Consider the following 21975-nt stretch of genomic DNA (forward strand, 5'->3'; position numbering starts at 1 on the left):
AGTCGGCTTTCCTCATTAGGCGACCAGACTTTCAGAGCACTAGGTAGTACGCAGCTCCGTCACTTTTCCAGTCAGCGCGGTTCATCCTACAAGTTCGTACTTCCAAGATGCCTCCACGACCGATGAATGATGAGGAGGTCCTGAGTGAGATGAATAAGATGGTACGTCTGTGCATGGTCTCGCATATATATGATGCCGATGCCCTATCCTCCTCGGTTGAAATATAAACGGTATCTAACATCATAGCTCGTGTGCATAGGTTGCTTTCATCAAGCAGGAGGCTCTGGAAAAAGCGCGCGAGATCAAAGTGAAAGCTGACGAGGAGTTTGCTATCGAGAAGGTACGCAGCGTTGCTCCACTCTGTAGTCCTTCATGTGCAATGGATGTCTGTCTTTAAAGGCAAAACTCGTGAAGCAAGAACAACAAGCTATTGATGCACAATTTGAGAAGAAGCGCAAGGGTGCTGAGGTCGCACAGAAGATGTATGTTACCTGATTCCCCTGATATTCGAATGACATACTGATCGCCTAGTGTCATTCAGCGCACAGTCTAACTTGACCAACAAATCACGATTGAAGCTTCTACAGCGTCGTGAGGAGCAACTGCAGGAACTATTTTCTATCGCTCGGACATCGATTCTAACATTCGCTGAAGATGAGGGGCGTTACTCTCAGTTCCTCGAAAGCTCTGTCGTGCAAGGCTTTCTCCAGCTCATGGACACAAGCGTCATATTGCATGTTCGTGAACAGGATGCCGATATTGTGCGAAAGGCAGCAGAAGGAGCTGTAGATTCATATGGTCAGATCAGCGGGCGCGAGGTGTCGTTTGAGTTGGAGACGACTCTGAGCAAAGATTGGTAAGTCGGTGGACTTTCCTGGGGTGCCATTCTCTCAACAGACACATTCTAGTGCGGGCGGTGTCAAACTTATGAATAGCTCGCGACGAATTACCATCGACAACACGTTGGATGAGCGACTAAGACTTCTGGAGGACAAGGTCGGTCTCACTGAATGATGTGTTCATCCTCGTTTAACATACTTTTGTAGATGCTCCCCGAGATTAGAAGAGACTTGTTTGGGCCAAATGAGAACAGGAAGTTCTACACATGAGCTCACCATACTCCAGACTCGTGCACCCGCCAACAGGCTATTCTAGACACGATAGGAATACATCCATTCTTGACTATCAAGTAGAGATAAAAATCTACCGAGTTACTGTGCAGCAGAATACATGCATTTTATTGCAATATTTGTCCAAATATGATTGGAGTGTTATACTGGGGAGGATTATAGCCCTCAAGTCACTATATAGCTAGAGATAACACATACATTCTAGATCGAGGAAATAACAAAAGAAGAGTACGCATAACATACGAAAGCGAACCCTGACGTAGTACCTGTCCTACCCTTGCTGTTTATTCCCCTTTCTCTTCTTCGCCGAAGCTACTCCCTCTTTTGACATATCCGCCTGGTTAAACCGCATTCCGAACTTTCCCGCCTGCTTTTTCCCAGTCCTCAGCAACGCGCGCTTCGCCTCGCTGTCTGGCCAATTGTTTAAATCAAAATACGAAGGCGCATATTCGAGGAGCCTGTCAGAATGTCAGTGGAAATACACGGAGACGATGCCTGAGGACGTACCATTCTGGTCGCACATCCGTAACAGTCCGTACATAAGGTCTCGTCGTGAGCACGAATTCATTGAAAATCACCCACTCCGGCTGCGTGTCCAGCCCGCATGATGGATGCAGTGCCACGACCTACCGCAAAAATAAAAACCATTGGCATACCAAATTACCTGGAGCTGCCATAACGCACCTGGTTATCTTTCACAGTCACATAATTCCCCTTCTCTCCTCCTTCTTTATGCGCAACTTGCATGAAAAACCCACAACACAACGCCTGCCTAATCGCCATAAACATCTTCTTCTGATCTTGCACGCTGACGAGCTCCACCTCAAACCGCTCCATCGTCCGTTTCAGCTGCTCACGTACGTTGTCTGCTTGCATCAGCGCCCGAGCGGAGAGGTAGTTGTTCCAGGTCCAGTTTTTGTCGTATTGATCTAGGGGTAGATGTAAGTGAACATGCATGTATATAGAAGAGGATAACTTGCTTTGAATGTAATTATTGTATACGTTGAGAAGTGTGAGATGATCACCATCAGGGACGGTAAGCAGCGCCTTTGCAGCATCTGCTTCTTTTCGCTGGTTATTCGGCCGCAGCCATACATTTGGTACTGCAAGAGCGTCAAATAAGAGTATATGTCAAGGCTGAGTGCGCACCTGATAACATTGCGGTGATCGTCAAGATTTCATTGCTACACTTGAACTCCGGGCTGGCGATTAACATCTTCGAGAGCTAGGAACGTGCGTCAGAACCGTGGAGAACAAATCCATCACCAAAACAATCGCCTACCTGTGGATCCAAAGGGAATTCAGCCATGATACTCCCCAATGCCGTTAGGTTTCCATCATCATCCAACGCAGCGAGGTAATTCAACAGCTCCAGTGCTCTCATTAGCGTCTCTGGCGCCGGGGCATCCACGTAATCAAACTTGACAAGATCCTACACATATGTCAGCCCATCTGAAAACATCCACCCTCACGTCACGCTCACCTTGATCCCCGCCTTAACAAGTTCCAGCACCGTATTCGCCAAATTACTCCTCAAAATTTCTGGGTGCGTCTGTTCCTCGAGCTCCGACATGAAGTCCTTCTCCGTGTACAACCTAAAGCATTTGCCTGGTCTCGTTCTCCCGGCCCGGCCTGCACGCTGCTGTGCTGACGCCTTGGAGATCGGACTCACGAGTAAGCTCTCCACACGGATGCGTGGGTTATACACTTTTTGCTTGGAAAATCCTGGGTCGACGACGTACACGATCCCATCGATCGTCAGCGACGTCTCCGCAATGTTGGTGCTGATTACAACCTTGCGTCCTGGGGGGCCGTCCGGACTGCCTGCTTTTGGTGGCGGGTCAAAGATGCGTTGCTGTTGTTGCGGCGGTAGTGACGAGTACAGTGGGATGCACATGATGGGGCCTACAGACTCGGGGTCAGAGTTGATTAGGTCATCCGCCTCGGCCTTGATTTTCCGACACGCATCCTCTATCTCCTCCTCACCCGTCAGGAACAATAGGATATCACCTGGCTCCTCAGCGCGATGGATCATGAGCACCGTGCGGATGGCAGCCTCGACATAGTCTGGCTCCGGCTCCTGAGTGTAGAACACTTCGACGGGGTGGGTACGACCTGGCACCTTAAAAAGCGGGGCGGGGGTGCCGCCAGAGACAGCGAAGTACTTCTGAAACTTCAGAGCATCTAGAGTGGCAGACATGATGATGAGTTTGAGGTCTGAACGACGTTGGGCAAGGGTTTTGAGGATACCCATGAGGATGTCGGTAGCGAGGGTACGTTCGTGGGCTTCGTCGAGGATGATAGTAGAGTAGCGGTTGAGATCAGGGTCGTTCATGGCTTCACGGAGGAGCATTCCATCGGTCATGTATTTAAGAAAGGTGGTACCGGGTTCGGTCATATCTTCGAAACGTATTGAATAACCGACCTGTCGACCGAGTGAAACTAAGGAAAGAAAAGAGCTCAGAATGTGATCAATGTACAAAGAAAAGGAGCCCAACCGTCCATCTCATCCGCTACACGCTTGGCCACAGACATGGCAGCGACTCTGCGGGGCTGGGTACATGCCACCATTTTGTTCTTGGTATGCGGAAGATCAGAGTAGGTGACGAACTGGGGTATTCTATCAGTGACAAAAAGAGTCTATAAGTGACTGTTCAAAAATGACAAGGGAGAATATTTGTCTTGGGGGTACCAACTTACTGCGTGGTCTTGCCTGAGCCGGTCTCGCCGACCATAACAATGATTTGGTGTTTGTTGAACTATACATGCAAGTCGGAGTGAATGGTGTGAGATAGAAAGAGGAGCTTACTATTTTGTAGAACTCAGTCATCTGTGCAAACACAGGAAGCTTTTTACGAGCTTCCAATATCTTTTTGTATTGTGCAGTATGAGGCTGCTTTGTGAAAGGGTTTAAATCATGTTCCTGAGCAAATTAACAAGTCAGCTAGCCAATACCAATGCTAAGTATTGAAAGGACATACCAATGCCTGACGGACTTGATCTGCATTGACCATCCGGGGTACAAAACCATAGAGAGGCTCTCTCGAGGAGGGGCTGGCGCCATTGAGAGTGCTTGCGCTCAAAGTAGCTCGTTCAGTGGGATGTCGGTGGGCAAGGTATGGGTTATCCTTTGGCATTGTCATGTTTGCGGGCCCGGGGAAAAATAGTACAAGTACAACCTTGAAGGTCGTGGTTCTCTCATCAGGGTTACATAATCATAAATTCCCGCCCATTCTCGCTCTCGAATCAGGGCCTCTTATTTATGACTGGTCTCGTTTATCCGTCATCAGGGATGCACAGCGTGGCAATCGCACTAGGCTCGAACCTTGGTGATCGATTCGCCAACATCGAAGCCGCGTTGCGTTTGATTGAGCAACCCGATAAGCTGTTGACCAGCGTGGCTGCTAACGCCGTATCGGTAGTGGACACGAGCTTTATGTATGAAACTGCGCCCATGTATGTTACAGACCAGCCAAGATTTGCAAATTGTGCGTGCTTAGTGAGTTCGTCCGTTCAATTACTAGGGCTGTTACTTAGTTGAGGGCCTCTCCCTAGGTCGAGACGAACATGGAGCCGTGGATATTATTGAAATTACTTAAAAGTATTGAATTGACAGTAGGAAGAGTGCCCTCTATTCAAAATGGACCTCGTGCGGTTGACTTGGATATAATATTATACGACAACGAGATCATCGATACTCGTGCTGAAGGCCAGAGAAACACCCTTGATGGCCTGGCCGGTGAACTTGTCGTACCACATCCTCGCATGGCAGAACGAGAATTCGTTTTACGTCCTCTAGTCGAGTAAGTGTACGAGCATTGGCTATCGGCGACAACTAAATTTGCAAAATTAGCATGATCCCAGAAGTGCTGCATCCAGTTTATAAGAAATCGATGCGCGCACTTCTAGGTGACGTTATCAGGCAGTCGAACGTCGACTTTCCAATGCTTAAAGTTACCCCTTTCGCCGATTATCCGATCGCAGAAACAGGACAGCTCCCGGGCATCCATCAGGTACCCTCTATGCGAAGGTACTGGACCACCCATTGTTCAGACGACATCCAGCGACCAACGAAAGTGAGGCTGATGGCAACTTTGAATGCGACTCCAGATTCATTCTCGGACGGTTCTGTTAATAATACATTGTCAGCTGCTCTGACTTACTCTACGACATCCGTACGAGCAGGTGCCGATATTATCGATATAGGGGGTTATTCAACTCGTCCGGGAGCAGCATTTGTCTCACCTGAAGAGGAGTGTCAACGCGTAGTGCCTGTAATTCAGGCCATACGGTCACATGAAGATAAGGACGTCAATACCGCTCTTATCTCAATCGATACATTCCGTTGGGAGGTTGCGGAAGCTGCCGTCATGGCTGGCGCAAACTGCATCAATGATGTGTATTCTTTCACAGGTCCTGAGCACCCCATTACGCAAATCTCAGAGAATCATCTCTTGAAAATGCGAGAGGTGGCACGAAAACTCGCTGTTCCTGTCATCTTGATGCATTCACGCGGTGATGCAGGCTCAAACAAAGACTACAGTCAGTACAAGGGCGGAGTTCTAGAAGGTGTTCGGGTTGAACTAGGAGAAAAAGTGGAGGCAATTATTAAAGGCAAAGGCGGAGTGCGGAGGTGGTTCGTTATCGTCGACCCTGGTATCGGTTTCAGCAAGACGGTTGAAGCAAACTGCGTACTGCTTCGTGAAGCTTCTTCTATGACAGCGAAAATTCCCTTGAATCCACTGGCAGGATTCCCACAACTCATCGGAGCGTCTCGGAAGTCGTTTCTCGGCGCAATTTTAGAACGCCCGGATGCCGATGGGACATATAAGGGGAGAAAAACACAGCCGAAAGAACGAGGGTGGGCAACGGCAGCGACCGTGGCTTGTGCTATTCAACAGGGCGCAAGCGTTGTGAGAGTCCATGATGTACAAGATATGCGGGACGTCGTGGCTGTAGCTTCAGCTATCTGGAGTTAACATTTGATTATCACCTTACTACTTATTAGAATGCCCAGATGCGGATAGGACATAGAAGGGGAGAAAAGCTCAGGTGAAAGAACGAGGTGGGCAACGGCAGCGACCGTTGCTTGTGCTATTCAACAGGGCACAAGCGTTGCAAGGTCCATAATGTACAAGATATGTGAGACGTCGTGGTTGTGGCAGCTATCTGGAGTTATCCTTAGCAACTGACTACTTACCAATTGCAATGTACTACTTGCGGTAAATTTGCCGCATAAGATCACATCAGGAAATTCTCACATTCCTTAATCTCCTTAATCAGCTTAACCTACTTATCTCAAAACTTGTTTGCTCTCTCTCACATTATTTACCTGGCATATTTCATATTTCTCTACTAGATGTACCCGAGTGTTCGTGCTTTTTTACGGTCTCGCGTATTGCTCTCGATCCACAACACAAAATAAATATCGGATAGTCATTAGTAGATAGAATACCATCTCAAGAACATGGCCCAAATTTTTATATACTAAAAAATTGATCTGTTGTGTTGCTACAGCATGAGCGAGCACCTCTAGTCAATCTCACCTAGTGTTCGTGCATTCGTCACACTGTGTCACAGGTTGCCGACGTTGCCGATTCGAAGTCCGCTACACTTGCGCTACACATACGCAAGTTCGAGGCGCCCGCTCGACGACAGTAGTAGAAATTCGATAACATGTATGTATATTATTGATTTGAATACAAGTTCTATGTGATATGGTGATGCTACAGTGTGTGTGAGTAGTATGTGCGCGAAGAGTGCTTTGCGGAACACCATAGTAAGTTGCAGTGTTGGAGATTTGAAGCTTCTGGCCGTTACGCTGATTCTCGCGAAGTTTTTGGCAGGCCTTTTGGAGTTTCTCCTCATTGCCTTCACGTGCAACTTTTGACTTGACCATGCATGTCAGGTGCTTTGCTGGTGCCGTGAAAAATCCATTGCGGCATGGCGGGATTTTAAAATGATGTAACGTCTTGTAGTAGATTGTCACGCCAGATATCATATCCTTCACTTGCACATCAATAGTCTTCTAAATCAACCTCGGAAGTTGTCATTTTAGCTAGATATATGTCTGGATCAATGTTCTAAACACTTCCGAGGTTAAGATCGGTGTGAGTCTGCCTTTCCGACACTGATCAGTGTGCAAAATTGTCTCCAAACGGTATATATTGTATCATGACACTTGCACAACACAATGATTTAAAAAATGAAAGACATAGAAATATTCATTGACAATGCAGGATCATTTTATTTCTATATATCTAAATGATTTGTGGTGATTTGCATGTGCTAGCGCAAAAACACGAACACTAGGTGAGCACGAACTCGTGGGTACATCTAGTAGTGTGAAGCATAATAAAACATATATATCAATATACCTCAACATTTCCTTTCTGAATATATTCAAGTTGAAATGTTGGACAAGTAGATCCACCTTTCAACAAGACACTTAAGTGTATTAAGTCTGTTTAAGGACAAATAAAGTAATGTGAGAATTTCCTGATGTTGGTATAGACCACAACTTTAAGGGCATCTGATCCAAATGGCATATAATCTGATGGTGGGTTTTCCGTGCCACCAAATCCTCTTTGCAACATAAGTACCATGGATTGCAGGAAGCGCAACCCCGCAGACCTTTTAGAAGAGCAGCAGCCCAATCGCTCTACCTCATCTGCAGGGACATCTGATAATTCATCAAAGGTGAGCGATTGTAATGTGGGCGATGGGAACAGGCGAAGTGATGCCAAATCGTTGATGCGATGCATGCTTAACCTGGTAGGGATTCGTGTTTGTTGGGGCGAGCGTCTGCTTTGGAAGACCCGATCTTCTGTAGCAGACACAAGAGTGCATTGTTCCATTGGTGCTACATCAATGGAGAACATGAGCAGGGACTACCTCTCAAGGACTGCTTTACTCCTTTTGGTTGTCTTCGGAATGGCATGCATAGAGGTCTACATCAACTGCCAGAGGTCCTAGCAGTAATCCAATGCACTGCTCTTAATCAACAGTTTCCCCTCAGGCCATGGGGTCTGAGTTGTAAGGAAGCCTTTTGCAACCAATCATGAGCTCATTGGAAATCAGAAAGCCAACTTACCTAGTACATGATGAGGTTACTAATTTCCCCTTGACAGATCATAGACAAATGAGGATTGTCCTTCCAGTAAAAATTCATGCAGGACACAGGCCCACAGTACGTATACGTGTAATATGGAATGAACCAAGGTTGAGATGCTAGAGGTCACCACACAAGTGAAAATGACACAAGAATCAATGTACGTTCAGTAAAGTTCAAAGGGATATGTCAAGTGACAAGGAAAAATAATCAGCCACTCAATGCAATTGACATTTCATATATTGTAGCACTATCCCAAGGAGAGCACATCCGTTTACTGCAAGCACCTGTTTACCACACATCCATGTGAAAATTTCAGAGTGAATAAAGAGACGAAGCGTTGGTGAGAAGAAAAGCGAAGACTCGAGATGCTAATCATTTAGAAAAATTTGACAAAACGAACGAGAAATTTGCCAAAGCGCTGAGTTACAGGCTGTTGATCAATTGATCAACCAAGACGAAGCTATAACTCAAAGTCGATGTTACGTAAGTCAGACTGTCGAGACTGTCCTGGAATGCGTCTGTTCACTTAACACGGCCGTTTTATTCGCTGCATACAGCATACCACAGTACTTACTAAATATACAGCTGTATGGCAGCAGCCTAAATTTCGGGTTTGGCGTTCAAACGTACATTCATATGAATGGTTCCCCCGCACGTTTGAATCCTCCAACTGTAAGGGTAACATTTATTATTGCTTGATACTGAAATTCCTTTTGGCGGCCTTTTACATATGTCACTGAATGCCTTTGGATCCTATGCATATATAGCCAGTCGTGCTGGACCCTTCTCAGCACCACGTTCTTTGACATCCCCCACAACTAAACAAGTTTTCAGTTCCAACATCCATACCATGAAACGAGCAGCAGCTTCACTTGTACCAAGGATCAATATTTTGCCATGTATATCCGACCAAGTCGACATCCAAGCGTTCCTTGGAGGAAACAAATCAGTACAAGACCTCGAACAAATGATCACACGAGGACCCGCCTTTACCTTGGCGGACCTAGTACGTAGGCCGTCGCCCGCTGTGAAACTTGAGCTGAATGCAAGCTATTTACTATCAGCATGCATATGTTGATGCACTGAAGAACCTCAAGTCGGGCATCAATGATCGGGAGTTTTTGGTAGGTGCATGTGTCGTCTGTTATTGGATGCAAACTCACGCTGCTTTATGTGTAACTTAGCTAGAAAAACTCTTGATATCGATGTCGCGCCTTCCCGACGACTCAGTATTCGCTAAAGAACTTCAGATTTTCGTAATTGATATCCGTACGTGTAGTCCTTATCGAGAAGGAAAAAGTATGATTCTGATCGGGCGTGTTTAGTTTATAAGGATCTTCCTCACCCGCCTTGCAGCTTCTTGAAGACTCCTGTGACGTCGCCTCTGTCCAGCTCCAGTAGCGTGTCATATGTCTTTCGTAGTGCTAATGGGTCTAATTATTCGATGTCCGTGCCGAACCTTGGTCAAGCAGGCCAACCATATGCGCGATCGGTGCCTTCTACGCACATTTCGTCGCGTCATCCATTACCAGATCCAGGAGAGGTGTTTGATACCCTTCTGTGTCGCCGTCCGAATGACTTCGTCCCGCACCCTGGGGGACTCTCCAGTTTATTCTTCGCATTTGCAGATCTCATCATTCACAGTATATTTGATACAAACTCCCACGATTGGACGATAAACAATGCCAGCAGCTACCTCGACTTGAGTATCCTCTATGGGCACAACGAAGAGCAGGTCGATAGCATACGCAAGAAGGATGGAACCGGTCACATTTGGGCAGATGTTTTTGCTGACAAGCGTCTCTTGTTCATGCCCCCCTCCGTGGGTGCTCTTGCAGTCCTATTTAGTCGTCATCACAATGTCCGTCTTTTTTTCTATTTGCTTAAATGGAGATATGCTTACTCTTCGAACAGTATATTGCGAGCAAGATCCTTAGCCTCAACGAGCGAGGGATATTTGCACGTCCAGAGGTTCTTCAAGAAGCGCAACGTACTGCACAGTGCGATGAGATCTTTCACCGAGCTCGATTGGTCAATACAGCATTCTTCATGCAGATCATCTTGGCGGACTACGTTGGAGGCATTCTTGGTCTTGTCAGAGATGGACTGACTTGGCGATTGAATCCACTTCAGGTCCGGAATTTTTTGTTATACTCACTATTCATTATGACTTTCTTTCAGGGGTTTCGCGAGCAAACGCATGAAGTTTCCAAACGAGGAGATGGGAACGCCGTTTCACTGGAGTTCAATATGCTATATCGTTGGCATGCGGCGATATCGCGTCAAGACGAAGCATGGATTGAACGCACTTTCAAAGATAATCTTGGTAGAGACCCTTCGACTGTATGTGTATCTGTCCTTATGCGGTGTATTGAAAGGTTGTATTTGTTTCCTCAGATTACTGTCGAAGAGTTCAAGGCTGCCGTCCACAGGGATGGTGCTCAAATACCTGACATTCGTAGTTGGACATTCGGCGGGTATGAAATGTTCACTTTGTCATGTATTGCCGGCTGACGAGTTCCAGTCTCACCCGTCAAGAGGATGGTCGATTCAGTGACGCCGATATCGCACGGATTCTACAGGATGCAACGGCCGACAGGGCTTGTGCCTTCCGTGCGAGGGGCGTTCCGGCCGCCATGCGAATTGTGGAGATTTTAGGCATGGAGCAGGCACGAGCCTGGGGCGCTTGTTCAGTAAGTCTAATGTGGGTTGCAAAGACTCAGTGATACTAAGTACTGAATCTTAGCTGAATGAATTTCGCTGCTTCATTGGCTTGAAACGTGAGGCGGTTTTCGCTCCGTTAGTTTTATTGATTTATAATGGGCTTTCAGCATACAAGAGCTTCAGTGAATGGAATCCTGATCCAAAGATCCACGTAGGAATCAATCCCACTGTGTGATTACCCGCATGTTGACAATCAATAGATCGCAGCTGAACGATTGTACGGAGATATTGAAAACCTGGAACTACATGTAAGTCTCGATAACAGCTTTGAACGGTTTGTATTTGCTGATTCATATCAGGTGGGTCTGCAGGCTGAGGAAACAAAACCTCCCATTCCTGGCGCTGGCCTTTGCCCTGGATACACTATCTCTCGTGCCATCCTCGCCGACGCCGTTTGCTTGACTCGTGGAGACAGGTTTCTTACAGTAGACTTCACTCGTGAGTCAACTAATTCTCGGGGCCAAATCGTCATTCGTCGATGCTGAACTTCTCATTGTAGCGTTCAACTTGACAACATGGGGTTACGAGCATTGCATGATCAACAAGGTGGATGGATCCTATGGCGGCATGCTCACCAAGCTTCTCTTTCGCATGCTCCCTGATCACTACCCTGCGGGCTCAGTCTACGCTCACTTCCCTTTCCTGACCCCAGAGTTTCTTGCTTCGAGCATGGCCAAGACGCCCCGTAGCGCCGAAATACGGCATCTTTACAATTGGGACAGGCCTTTGACTGTTCAGCAAGCTGCGTTTGCGGGTGCTGATATGCGCGTTGTCAAAGACTATGAGCGTCGAATTTCGAACTTACAAATGCCCCCGAAAGTACGGAACGAAGCGGTAATGCCCTTTTACACTCTCCATTATCTATTGGTCCTCACTGTTCTCATCATTCAGATCAGAAAGTCTATATCTGATAAAGTTGCTGAATACACCATATCTACTTCGCACTTTGCACACCTTACAAGTGAGCTGATAAGCAAGAGACGCGAAGTTGATAAGCACGTCGACATGATTGAAATCCTGAACCTCCTTCCCGTTTATTGGGTAGGCGATATCATGGTCCGCTCTCTGACACATCAACACAGGCCTCTTAGAGTTGAACTGTTTTTTTTCCGATCAGGTTGGTTTACCATTGATGGAATCATCGTCGCAGGCAACCCCGGAATTTTGGTACAAAGCCTTCTTTACCGTTGCACAGTAAGTCTATCTGCTGTGATTAGCCTCCCATTACTGACGTGTGCATAGCTACTTGTACCTCAATAACGATCCTGCTTCCGACTGGACTCTTCGCGAGAAAGCCACGCGCTCTACCCAGCTAATCATGTTATACCTTGAAGGTCATTTAAAAAGACTCTCTGATGGCATTGTAATTATCCTGCATTACGCTATATGCTTCGCTGCTCAATTGGTGAACCAGATTTCTATCAACGGTGTATGCGATCTTCTGTTTTCAAACCATGTGACATCGCATAAAGGTGAAATGTTCCTCTCGGACGTTCTCAAAGTCACACCGGGGGCTTCGATAGAGGAGATAGCATTGTGTTTATTCGAGGAGATTATCCCTTCTGCAGCCTTGTTCTCTGCAGTCATCGCTTCGGTGGTGAAATACTATCTTCACGCTCAAAATGAAGACTACTCCAAATTTGCTTCCAGTTGTCAAGACAAAGGGTCAGAACAGAGCTCAGCCGTCCTGCGGTATATCTGCAAAGCACTCGGTAAGCTCTCTATATTGGTACGACCTGAGTGGTGTATGGTAATCACATGTTCAGATCTGGACATCGACGTTCGTCTCTAACTTTTCACTTGAAACATGGACTGACTTTAATGAAGATGATGTCGAGTGACAAAGTGAGTCGTCTTAAAGCATCGACGTGGTTCTCCACGAGTCTGGACATCCTTTTAGTTGTCTGTCTTGCGTATCACTCTCGGTGGCCAAGTTATTGCTATTCCAGAGCAAACTGGGTGCGTCTACCAATTACCTGTGTGTCTAGCTTACATAGATATGGTAATCCAGCCTTCTGTCCTGGGATGTCTTCTCAAAGGTAAATGCGGGTGCTTAGTGTTTGACGCGAGACTTCAGAATTTTCCAGATCGCTCCTGGAATCATCTGTAGTATCTTCCGTGCGGGTTCTATTCGTCGGCCTCAGACCATCACCCATAGTAACCGGCCGCGCGTTGACACAGGTAATTTGATTGCGTTGCTGTAGGCTCTTTTCACTCCGTTGAAACAGATAAAACATGGAAGTTCACCGACATCTCCATACCCACTTCAATGGTTGTTGAGGTGAGTGAATACTGCGAATGATAAGACCATCACTCAAAGCAACTGTAGTATGATATTTAATACGGACACTACAACATCCAAAGCTCGTCACTGTATTCCAAGACACAGACACCCACACTGAATGTATTAGCACCACTCGCACTGTTTTACAGAAATCGGTTTGTAGTAATATCAGAAATTGACTGAAGGTGAAACTGTTCATTGCCATAGGTGCGCAGAGTCGAGTCTCGACTATACACGACCTACCGCATGTTTGACTCTACATTTTAACTTGCGCGTATACAATTTCGCTTGCAATGGGTGCACCACATTCTCATCCTTCGCAATCTATAAATTCATTAATTCGCAGATAAAATTATAAGTCTCATCATGCACGACTGTGAACTGGAGGTGAGACAAACCATGACAAGTACTGGGGCGTGGTTATAATACATGGTGACATTTGACAAACCAACAATTAACAATCTGTCACGTTTGATCACTAGTGCGATACCTCCGCGATGAGGAGCAGCAGTTGTTGTCCGGCGTGGAACGTCCGTGTACAAGCCTTTGGGGGAAGGAGTCAAATAAAAAAAATCACTCAAGGGAGTTAGGGACTGGCGGCTCGCTGCGGCTATGATGATTATGCTGTGGTGATCACAGCTGGCTAAGACCAATCATGTAAGATGGACGGGAACCATTCATCGATGAACCTTCATTGAAGATATGTTCCGATAGAACAAAACCTTCACATTTACAGGTCTCAAACCTAGGCATGCGGTCCAAGAAACAGATTTAAATGCTGTTGTAATTAACCACGAAGCTAAGATTAATGAACCTCGCAGTCCGCTTGCATTCATTTTAATGCTCACGAAACATGCCAGGGTCGGAGGCTGGCGGCGCCGGTATAATCGATATACTTGCAATGCAGCCCTGTGCCTTCTGATCATTTAGCGACTAGTACTCGACTTACCTTGATCTCTCGCAATCCATGAACCACCTGATCTGCAGGCAAAATGTCGTATTACAAGTCCCATGATGTAACAAAGTGAACATGACATTATCATAAATGCGACCTCAAAAAAGAAATGCTGATCATAACAAGAGAAGCGTTATTGCGTATTCACAATGCCTGGACGACATTATGGAGAATCGGAAGACCAACAACTGCAGCCAAGGCCACGAGTTGTTTTCCAGATGCAAGTGCGATACTGCGAGGAGCAGCACCAATTACCGCTGAATGTATGGTATAAGTCATGTCACAAATTAGAAGCAAGAAGCTGCTTACGCGAGCTAGTGGTAGTAGACGATGCGGACGAAACTGTCGAAGAAGTGAGGGAAGAAGTTGTCGAAGACCCAGTTGTTGTGGGCCCATTGAAAGTAATTTTAGGACTGCTGGAAGAAGTGGTTCCCGGGAGCACAGTTGACTTGGAAGGAGTAGCGACCGTGACGCTAGTGGGTCCACCACTTCCACCTGCAGAGCTTCCACCACCTGAGCCTCCAGCAGAACATTGGTCAGAGTTTGCGATGCATGTAGTTCCAGTAGGGCAGCCTGTATAGACATTAGCGTCGCTCGTGCAATCGATAGAGAATACGACATACATCCCCCGGTCAAGTCATTACAGCAGGAGTAGCCGGATTCACAGCAACTGTCGTCGGTGCAGCATTCGCTACCAGGGTTGCAGCAGGTAGTTCCATTACACGTTTGCGCGGTACTAGGACAACATCTGCAGCAGCTTTTAGAAAAGAAAAGGCAAATTGATCAAAATATTCTCTCACTCGGAATCGAAGCACTAGTTGTAGTCGGTCAGTTTTGACGATTGGGTCTAAAAAGGTGTGAAAGCACGTACGGTGGTACCATCTGGACAGTTATACGAGTCGTTGCACTGGGCTCAAAACGTTAATTACAGTGGAAAGGTTCATCGTGCAACCTTACACAAAAGTTGCCAATTGGGGCACATGCATCGGGATAGTTGGTACATTGCTCTAGTGCGGGTCAGCGAGTGTTTCCAAATACTGGCGTGTGAATTTCTTACGATATCCGCCAGGACATCCTTGTCGAGCAGCGAACTTTCCTTGCCGAACCAAGAGGGCTGATAGTACAGACTTGGTCAGTACTAGTGACGATGACTTGAAGTGGCGTGGAACTCGTAAGACTGTTGAGGCATCTGCGACAGCGAGCTGAAGATATAAGGAAAGAGATAGGGCGATACACAACAGACGCAGCATGGTGATGGTGGGGATTACAACTAGTGTTCGTCTGTTGTTTGTGCTTTTTATATATATCGAAAAATCAGGTTTTGATTTATCAAGTCAGACGAGTTTTTAGCGAAGGCAGTGAGCCTGTATGACACTCTTGGCAAGGCACCAGGGTGAAAACATTGATAAATCATACAGGCGGTGTACCACGGATCATCGATCAGACCTGACCTATATTATTATGTGGTCAGACGCGGCTGGACCTGTATTCTATAGTGCGTTGTGTTAGAACATGATCAAGTATAACACATTGAACCTAGGCCCTGCTTCAGGCAGTCATGTCAATGGCAGTCGTAGTACAACTTCAACAGTCGTTCAAAAAACTCACCCAAGAGGATCCTGAGCGCTTGAGCAGTGAGGCAGTGCATGAAGGTGGCCAGACCATAGTTAGCATTGTGTTTGATCCGAAGTTAGCAGAAAAAAATGATGTTCACTGATGATGTAAGCTTGTGACCTTGGCAGGCCCATCTCACGGCAATAGTGCAGCATGTCGACCTAGTAGACCCTAATTACACAAAGTTTTGACACGACCCTGGGAGGCATTTACGTTTAGATGGAACTTGAAGCTGAGCGCTGACCACTGTACAAAGTTTAACAATATCAGGTGGACATAGCACCTGTGGACAAACGACCGTCTGAGTCCATGAAATGGATTGCAAAGGTTGAGTTCGCGAGCCAAAACCAAAAACCAATGTCTGCTATCAGTAATAGTATGCGAGTCAATCATCCTATTCCGAGTCCAATATCCACTGACTCTGACATGAATCTTGCCAGGTGACGTTCAACGTTGATGTCATTGCAGGCTGGGCGGGTCTGACGCACATCATCATGGTGCTAACGGGGACATTCGATAATGTCAAACTAGTACGGATATAAATGCTGGAGTCAAACTCGCCAGAGCACAGACTGTGTACTACGGTGAGTCGTCGCTTGAAACGATGTGGTAGTCTATTTACTTATATTTTTGAGTCATCTATACGGGGTCCCGGTGATTGCATCTTCACGAGACATACCAAAGATCTTCTTTCCTTGTGCAGACACCCGGCGTTATCACCGACAAAGCCCGCTGCTCTATCGTATCTTGGCGTCTGATCACATCGGAATGATCCTAGAATGTGACTCGAGTCCTTTGCAACAATAGTACAGGGATAAATACTATTACAATCGGCGTAGAGATACTGTCTGCAGTGGTACCGGTACCGCCAACTCCTTTTCGCCCGGGGCATGCTCGGAGATAGAACGGAACGCAGGCCAACGCTATTCTATCATGGATATGTCGCAGACCACTTCGCCATCGGTGCTTGGAGATAGATCGCACTGATCTCGAGTCGTATTCGCTTCTGGGGCACTTCTATCTTATCACTCCTCCACAACATCAAATCTGCCAGCGACGTGAAATTAAGGCTGTGTGGGAAGAACCACTGATCTACAGTCTACTCCAACCGTTGGATGGCTGGGCTCGCGGTCTTCCCCTGTGCTTGATTGGAACGTTCCATAAACTATTTCAGACGGGCATCCACATCCCGACGGGCCATCAGAACCTAGAGGCCGCATCGTCTTGCCACTACACCCAGCGCGGACTGCATCCGGAAAATGAATGACCATACGGTCATTAGTTCTCCTGTCCAGGCGGCATCTGTTACCGTAATGACTCAAATTTGACACAGCAAAGCGAGCTTGTGACACCACGTAGCCAAAAAGATCACCACTACTGATCATCAGTGACCTGATAAAAGATTCCAAGACAATTTGTGCAACACGCGCTCCGGACTCAAGAGCCCGGCAATGTCATAGCCTATCTATAATATCAATATCCAAAGCATTATTGACAACTACTAAAAAAGTTCTGCAAAAGTCCCGCATTCACGTTCCTCGTTGCACAGCAAGGAATCGGGATGCATGTCGACAACACAAATTTTGTACGACAGTAATGAAAATGATGACGGTGACCACAGCAACGACATAAACACGACATTGTCCAAAAGTCCAAACGCAGGTATATAGGGTAAACAAGTCCAAACTTACAATCTTAACCGTAACCGAACGGTCCTGTCCGATTGACATAGGAGGAGGGGTTGCGCCCTGGTGTGGGAATATGTAAAGACGGACCGGGGCGCATCTGTTGAAAAAGATTGGTTGTGTTCATTGTTCTTCGTTTCCAAGTGTCGTGATGCAAGCTCAAGCTTGCATTCGGGGACCCTGCCCGAGTGAAAGAACATGGTGCCCAGCTTAGTATGAGAAGATCATGAGCCATGGGTTGAGGACGATCTGTATATGCATATTGGTATTAGCATCGATGTTTCGCGTGCGAATGGAGGCAAATAAGGTAGCGAGATGCGCCGAAGCGAAGAAAAGAATGTTCGTGAAGTAAGCCGAAGTGAAGAACGTTGAAAGAAGATCCAATACAATAATGGACGATCGCTCATTCCAATCGTGGAATGGAAGACAAAGTTAACGAGACGTACCGGGAACAGGATATGGCAAGCGCATACAACCATCAACGGGAAGATAACAGCCCACGCATTTCCAGTTAGTCGCCACTGATACGGCACCAGCGGTGTACTGACGATGACGACACCCGCGACCAGTATAGTACATATGAGGAGGGGGAACCAGAATCTATATGGAGAAGAAGAGGCCGTCAGCATTAGATTATATCACATCAAGGGAGCAAGAAAGGAAAAGGCGTGCAAATAAGAGAACAACAAGATGTGCGTGCCACCCGACATGGCACGGCCTTGAATGAATAGGGTGCGGCATTTTGAGTGACAAGTCGATCGAAATGACTGGTTCGCGAAGTGGTACAAGTCGTGCATATGGGCGCACCGCATTGCAGCGGGTACAAGGCATGTTCTCCGATCATCAGAATGTCCGTGTTCAGCACGACGGTGGCAAGGTGCCACCCATATCCGTCCCAGCACCACATACACATGCAGCGCTCAGGCACATGTCGGAGATAAACGCACGAGTCGTCGCTAATCATCTCGGTGAAATGTAGGCGCCAACGCAACGCGCCAATCAATCCAAAACAGAAGCAACACAAAAAGAGATGGAAAAAACAAAACAAAAATCAAAGTAAAAAATGAACGCACCTCCTGAATATCTTCGGAACCTCCTTGAAGAAATTTGATCTCTCGACCTCCTTCTTTGTTGCGCTCCATGAGATGTTATACGAGAACAGATGAGCGAGGATGGCTTGTGAGAGTGGAATACTTAGTCCGCCGAAGAAGAAGAAGCTGTATGGTCGTCAGTTCATGAAATAGAATATGAATAGGGAAGAGGACTCACAAAAACGGAATCCATCCGAAACACTCAATCGCACCGCTTACGATACCTCTCTCCCCCAGCCTGTACTGCAAAAGCACATACCCCAAATTCCCAGCTCCGAAAAATACCACAAAGGTGGCGAGCCAGATCTCGAAACTGTGCATGTAGAAATCGTCGGTGGGGAATTGGAAGCCGAGCATCACATAGTTGATCACGGAGATGGTCGCTGAAGCTGCTATTCCGTCTGTTTCACGTCAGTAATTTGTCTCGTCTTGTACTTTAAGAGGGGACGCACAGTATGAGAACATGTCTATTTGTGATGCAGTCAGTATAAGCATTTAGAGAGTATGAAGGAGGACGTACAAGCCATCATCGAGATCTTGTAATGAAGCGGTGCAGGGCTCCAGATGAATTTGTGGATCTGGTGGTTGATGGGACCCTTGTAGAACCATTTGACGAAGGGGTTGAAGAGGAGCCTTTGTGGGGCGTAAATCGGTAATATTGAGCGAGAAAGACGACGCACTCATTACACCCATACGCATACTTCTGCCACCTATTCAACTCATCATCGACAGTGAGCGATACACCTTCTTTAAACCCGCCTTTGGAGTAGGTCGCCCATCTAAGAGCAAAAATGAGTGACAACCACATATTCGAAAAGGAACGGAACGAACCTAACGATATACCCCTGTCTTATGAGTCTCAACGCCATATCGAAATCTTCACTGACATTATCCTCGCTCCAGATCTTGACTTGGGCTCTGTTTCTATCCACATCAGAGGACGAATCCTCCCCAACAAGCGCTGCATCCTGCAACGCACTCCATCTCAAAAACGCATTATGCCCAACAAAAGGCGCCACTTCCCCGTTTGCGCACATCATACTTATACATTTGTTGATTCGGCGGGTGAAGAAGGAGATGGCGTTTTCGAAGTAGTGGTGGGCTACTTGAAGCACGTCTGGGTTTGGGTTTACGTCAGTGAGCCGAAGGATATGAAAAGGAGACGTACCGCTCTCATGCTGCAGAACCCCAACTTCAGCACCTTCGTCTTCCCCAAACTCTCTTGCTGCATCCCTGAAACAATCCGCCGGAACGACCGTATCGGCGTCTACCAATAGGATGATGCTTCCGATTCGACAGGCACGGGCGTTTGCTGCCCAGGGTCTGTGTCCTGTTATCTGGTATACTGTTTCGGGTCAGCGTGATCGATCACATGGAACCAATGGAAGACGGACCTTCTTCCATGGCTAGTTGAAGAGCCCGCTCTTCGATATCTTCGATATGCGTTCCTGCGAGCGTGGGTGGTTCAGGGCTAACAGTCCGTGGAGTCCCCGCCATACCGGGTCTAGGTGTCCCAGGTATGCTGCCGTTGCCACTATTGATACTAAGAAAAGGAGCGACGAATGCCTGATCGTCCCCGTCCTTCCCGATATACTGGACCCCGTACGTCCCAGGAGACTGCCCAGGCACACTAACGATGCTCCCGCCTTCTGTTTGAATGGTTTGGGCGCTGTATGTGGTGCTGACGCTGGCGCGGTGGAAGGGCGGGTTGGGAGGCGTGAATATGTTGCTATCTCTGCTTGAGTTGATGTTTTGGTTTTGGCGCGCACTGTACGCATTGTAATCAGGGGAGTTGCGGGATGATTGGAGTTCCTCGAGGATGCGTTCAAGACGGAGGGAGACGTCGAGTGCGTAGTTCATATTGGAGGCCTTTTTGAAGCGGCCTGCGCGGATGAAGCCTGTGTGTGTCGTGTTAGTATTGAATGGCTAGAGGGAGGATGAGTGACCTTGGTGTCCATGTCGTGGTCTTGCAATCCAGCCGATCCCGTGATTTGCATAGTACTCGATACGCTCTTTTGCCTGGTCTGGTGGGAGGAGACGGAGGCCGTCGTCGTTGATGAAAAGGCTGGATGTGCCGCCCTGACGTGCGTATGTTTGCATTGCTGCTTTGATGGATGTGAGGGAGGGTGTGCTACGATGGGTTAGTGAGGATTAGGGAGCAAGGAGGAAGCTTACAGGACTGTAGCAAGGCTTTCTTTGTAGACGGGCATTTGGATTGTGATGTGAGGGAGTGCATTGTCGATGACAGGGTTTGGAAGTGGTGGGATCGCAGAGTAGTAACGACTGTTTTGGTGGTAATGAGCGATGGGACCGACTGCGAATGTGATAGTTTGGAATATTGTAAGTGTGAAGAACTGGAAAAAGTAAGCGGGTGTATAAAATATAAAAGGAAATAGTTACCAAGGATACACAGAAGAGAAGAGGCAAGAGAGCACCAAGAGCAAAATGAGTGTAGTTGCCATCTAGGCGAAATTCTGTAAGGAGGGTGCGGACACCGTTGCCGATAAAGACTAGATAAAATGAGGCAAAGAAAACAAAAAAGAGTATTGTGACTGACTGAAAGCGAGTGCGGCGCAAAGACCATTGTATAGGGGAGCATACAACATGATTGGACGAGCTGGTTGTTTTTGTTCTAGCTTTTCTGGGTCTTCTTGTGAAGGAACGATACGACTGAACCATGTTCGTCTTTGTGATTCTGAGTTCACGGTAGAGGAAGGGGTTAGACGGGGATCGGGTGGTTTTTCAGAGTATATGGAAGGTTCGTGGGTGGAAGGTAGTGGTGGTCTTGTACGCCAGAGGAGACGAATGAGACGATCTTCAAAGTCACGTGCTATTGGGATGATTGTATCGAGAGAGTCGGTCCAAATGACGAGTACGCGTTCGTCACGAATAAAAGCAGCGTTTTGATCCTTTTCTGCTTGTGGAAGGAGGTACATCGAGTCGAGTACTTGTATTCTTGTATTTGAGTCGACATAGATGCAATCGTCGATAGCTTGTTCTGCTAGAGCAGCGTGTACTGCTGCACTTCTGACTTTTACTGCCACTATAGGGTTGAGAGCAGCTACTGCAGCCTCGAAGGGAGCGAGAGCGGCAGTTTCGTATGGGAATACTCTGAATTGACCGTCATGGGTACGTAGACAAACGCCTGGTGGGACTGAATCTTCATGGGGTCTAAACCAAGCGTCACCTTGGGTTTGCTTGAAGATGTAGTGGAGGGTAGCGTCGTATCTGTCGTAGTCCATGAGTTGGGTGAATGGAGGGGAGAAGAAGCGGTGGAATATAAATGGTGAGATCAGATCTTGGATCTTGTACGTTACACACGCGTCATACGGCAATTACGTGTTGGTAAGATAAGAAACCACCCTTTTCAAAGAGAAC

At 47.1% G+C, this 21975-nt stretch overlaps 6 protein-coding genes across 6 annotated transcripts; 3 read left to right on the top strand and 3 right to left on the bottom strand.

Moving 5' to 3' along the window:
- The first annotated feature begins 28 nt into the window (after positions 1-28).
- On the top strand, positions 29-1259 carry EDB93DRAFT_1145173 (ATPase V1 A1 complex subunit E). The gene is made up of 6 exons (XM_041449463.1): positions 29-161; positions 260-340; positions 400-482; positions 542-856; positions 909-996; positions 1047-1259. Exons 1-6 carry the CDS (start codon positions 108-110, stop codon positions 1107-1109), a joined length of 684 nt encoding a protein of 227 aa, XP_041307899.1. The 5' UTR covers positions 29-107; the 3' UTR covers positions 1110-1259.
- Positions 1260-4273, bottom strand: EDB93DRAFT_1145178 (P-loop containing nucleoside triphosphate hydrolase protein; the record flags this gene model as incomplete). Its single annotated transcript, XM_041449464.1, has 10 exons — positions 1260-1588; positions 1638-1756; positions 1815-2059; positions 2111-2233; positions 2397-2562; positions 2614-3572; positions 3629-3750; positions 3831-3889; positions 3940-4053; positions 4112-4273. The coding sequence occupies 10 exons, from the start codon at positions 4271-4273 to the stop codon at positions 1402-1404; spliced, it is 2256 nt and encodes a 751-aa protein (XP_041307900.1). The 3' UTR covers positions 1260-1401.
- A 54-nt stretch (positions 4274-4327) lies between these two features.
- On the top strand, positions 4328-6560 carry EDB93DRAFT_1145190 (Dihydropteroate synthase-like protein). Its single transcript, XM_041449465.1, has 3 exons — positions 4328-4629; positions 4686-4933; positions 4984-6560. Exons 1-3 carry the CDS (start codon positions 4393-4395, stop codon positions 6107-6109), a joined length of 1611 nt encoding a protein of 536 aa, XP_041307901.1. The 5' UTR covers positions 4328-4392; the 3' UTR covers positions 6110-6560.
- Positions 6561-8747: 2187 nt separating this feature from the next.
- EDB93DRAFT_1320990 (heme peroxidase) lies at positions 8748-12894 on the top strand (the record flags this gene model as incomplete). Its single annotated transcript, XM_041454926.1, has 21 exons — positions 8748-8916; positions 9012-9250; positions 9309-9368; positions 9429-9513; positions 9570-10105; positions 10159-10377; positions 10426-10587; positions 10642-10721; positions 10769-10937; positions 10991-11024; positions 11076-11119; positions 11169-11216; positions 11268-11406; positions 11468-11802; positions 11860-12024; positions 12086-12162; positions 12211-12331; positions 12383-12680; positions 12735-12748; positions 12796-12813; positions 12869-12894. Coding segments are annotated over exons 2-21 (2784 nt in total), but the record flags the coding sequence as incomplete, so codon positions are not given.
- Positions 12895-14320: 1426 nt separating this feature from the next.
- On the bottom strand, positions 14321-15611 carry EDB93DRAFT_383093 (uncharacterized protein). The gene is made up of 8 exons (XM_041456231.1): positions 15265-15611; positions 15165-15214; positions 15079-15114; positions 15008-15021; positions 14831-14955; positions 14739-14780; positions 14517-14596; positions 14321-14464 (listed from the first exon to the last, which is right to left on the bottom strand). Exons 1-8 carry the CDS (start codon positions 15455-15457, stop codon positions 14459-14461), a joined length of 546 nt encoding a protein of 181 aa, XP_041307903.1. The 5' UTR covers positions 15458-15611; the 3' UTR covers positions 14321-14458.
- Positions 15612-17576: 1965 nt separating this feature from the next.
- EDB93DRAFT_383171 (glycosyl transferase family group 2-domain-containing protein) lies at positions 17577-21958 on the bottom strand. The gene is made up of 14 exons (XM_041456232.1): positions 21155-21958; positions 20998-21107; positions 20773-20951; positions 20544-20728; positions 19992-20495; positions 19766-19942; positions 19429-19714; positions 19278-19376; positions 19118-19230; positions 19050-19064; positions 18776-18998; positions 18580-18723; positions 17953-18106; positions 17577-17755 (listed from the first exon to the last, which is right to left on the bottom strand). The coding sequence occupies exons 1-14, from the start codon at positions 21837-21839 to the stop codon at positions 17717-17719; spliced, it is 2913 nt and encodes a 970-aa protein (XP_041307904.1). The 5' UTR covers positions 21840-21958; the 3' UTR covers positions 17577-17716.
- Between the last annotated feature and the right edge of the window lie 17 nt (positions 21959-21975).

The sequence above is a fragment of the Suillus bovinus genome (assembly GCF_016758785.1).
Source record: "Suillus bovinus strain UH-Sbo-P2 chromosome Unknown EDB93scaffold_26, whole genome shotgun sequence".
Taxonomy (NCBI): Eukaryota; Fungi; Basidiomycota; class Agaricomycetes; order Boletales; family Suillaceae; genus Suillus; species Suillus bovinus.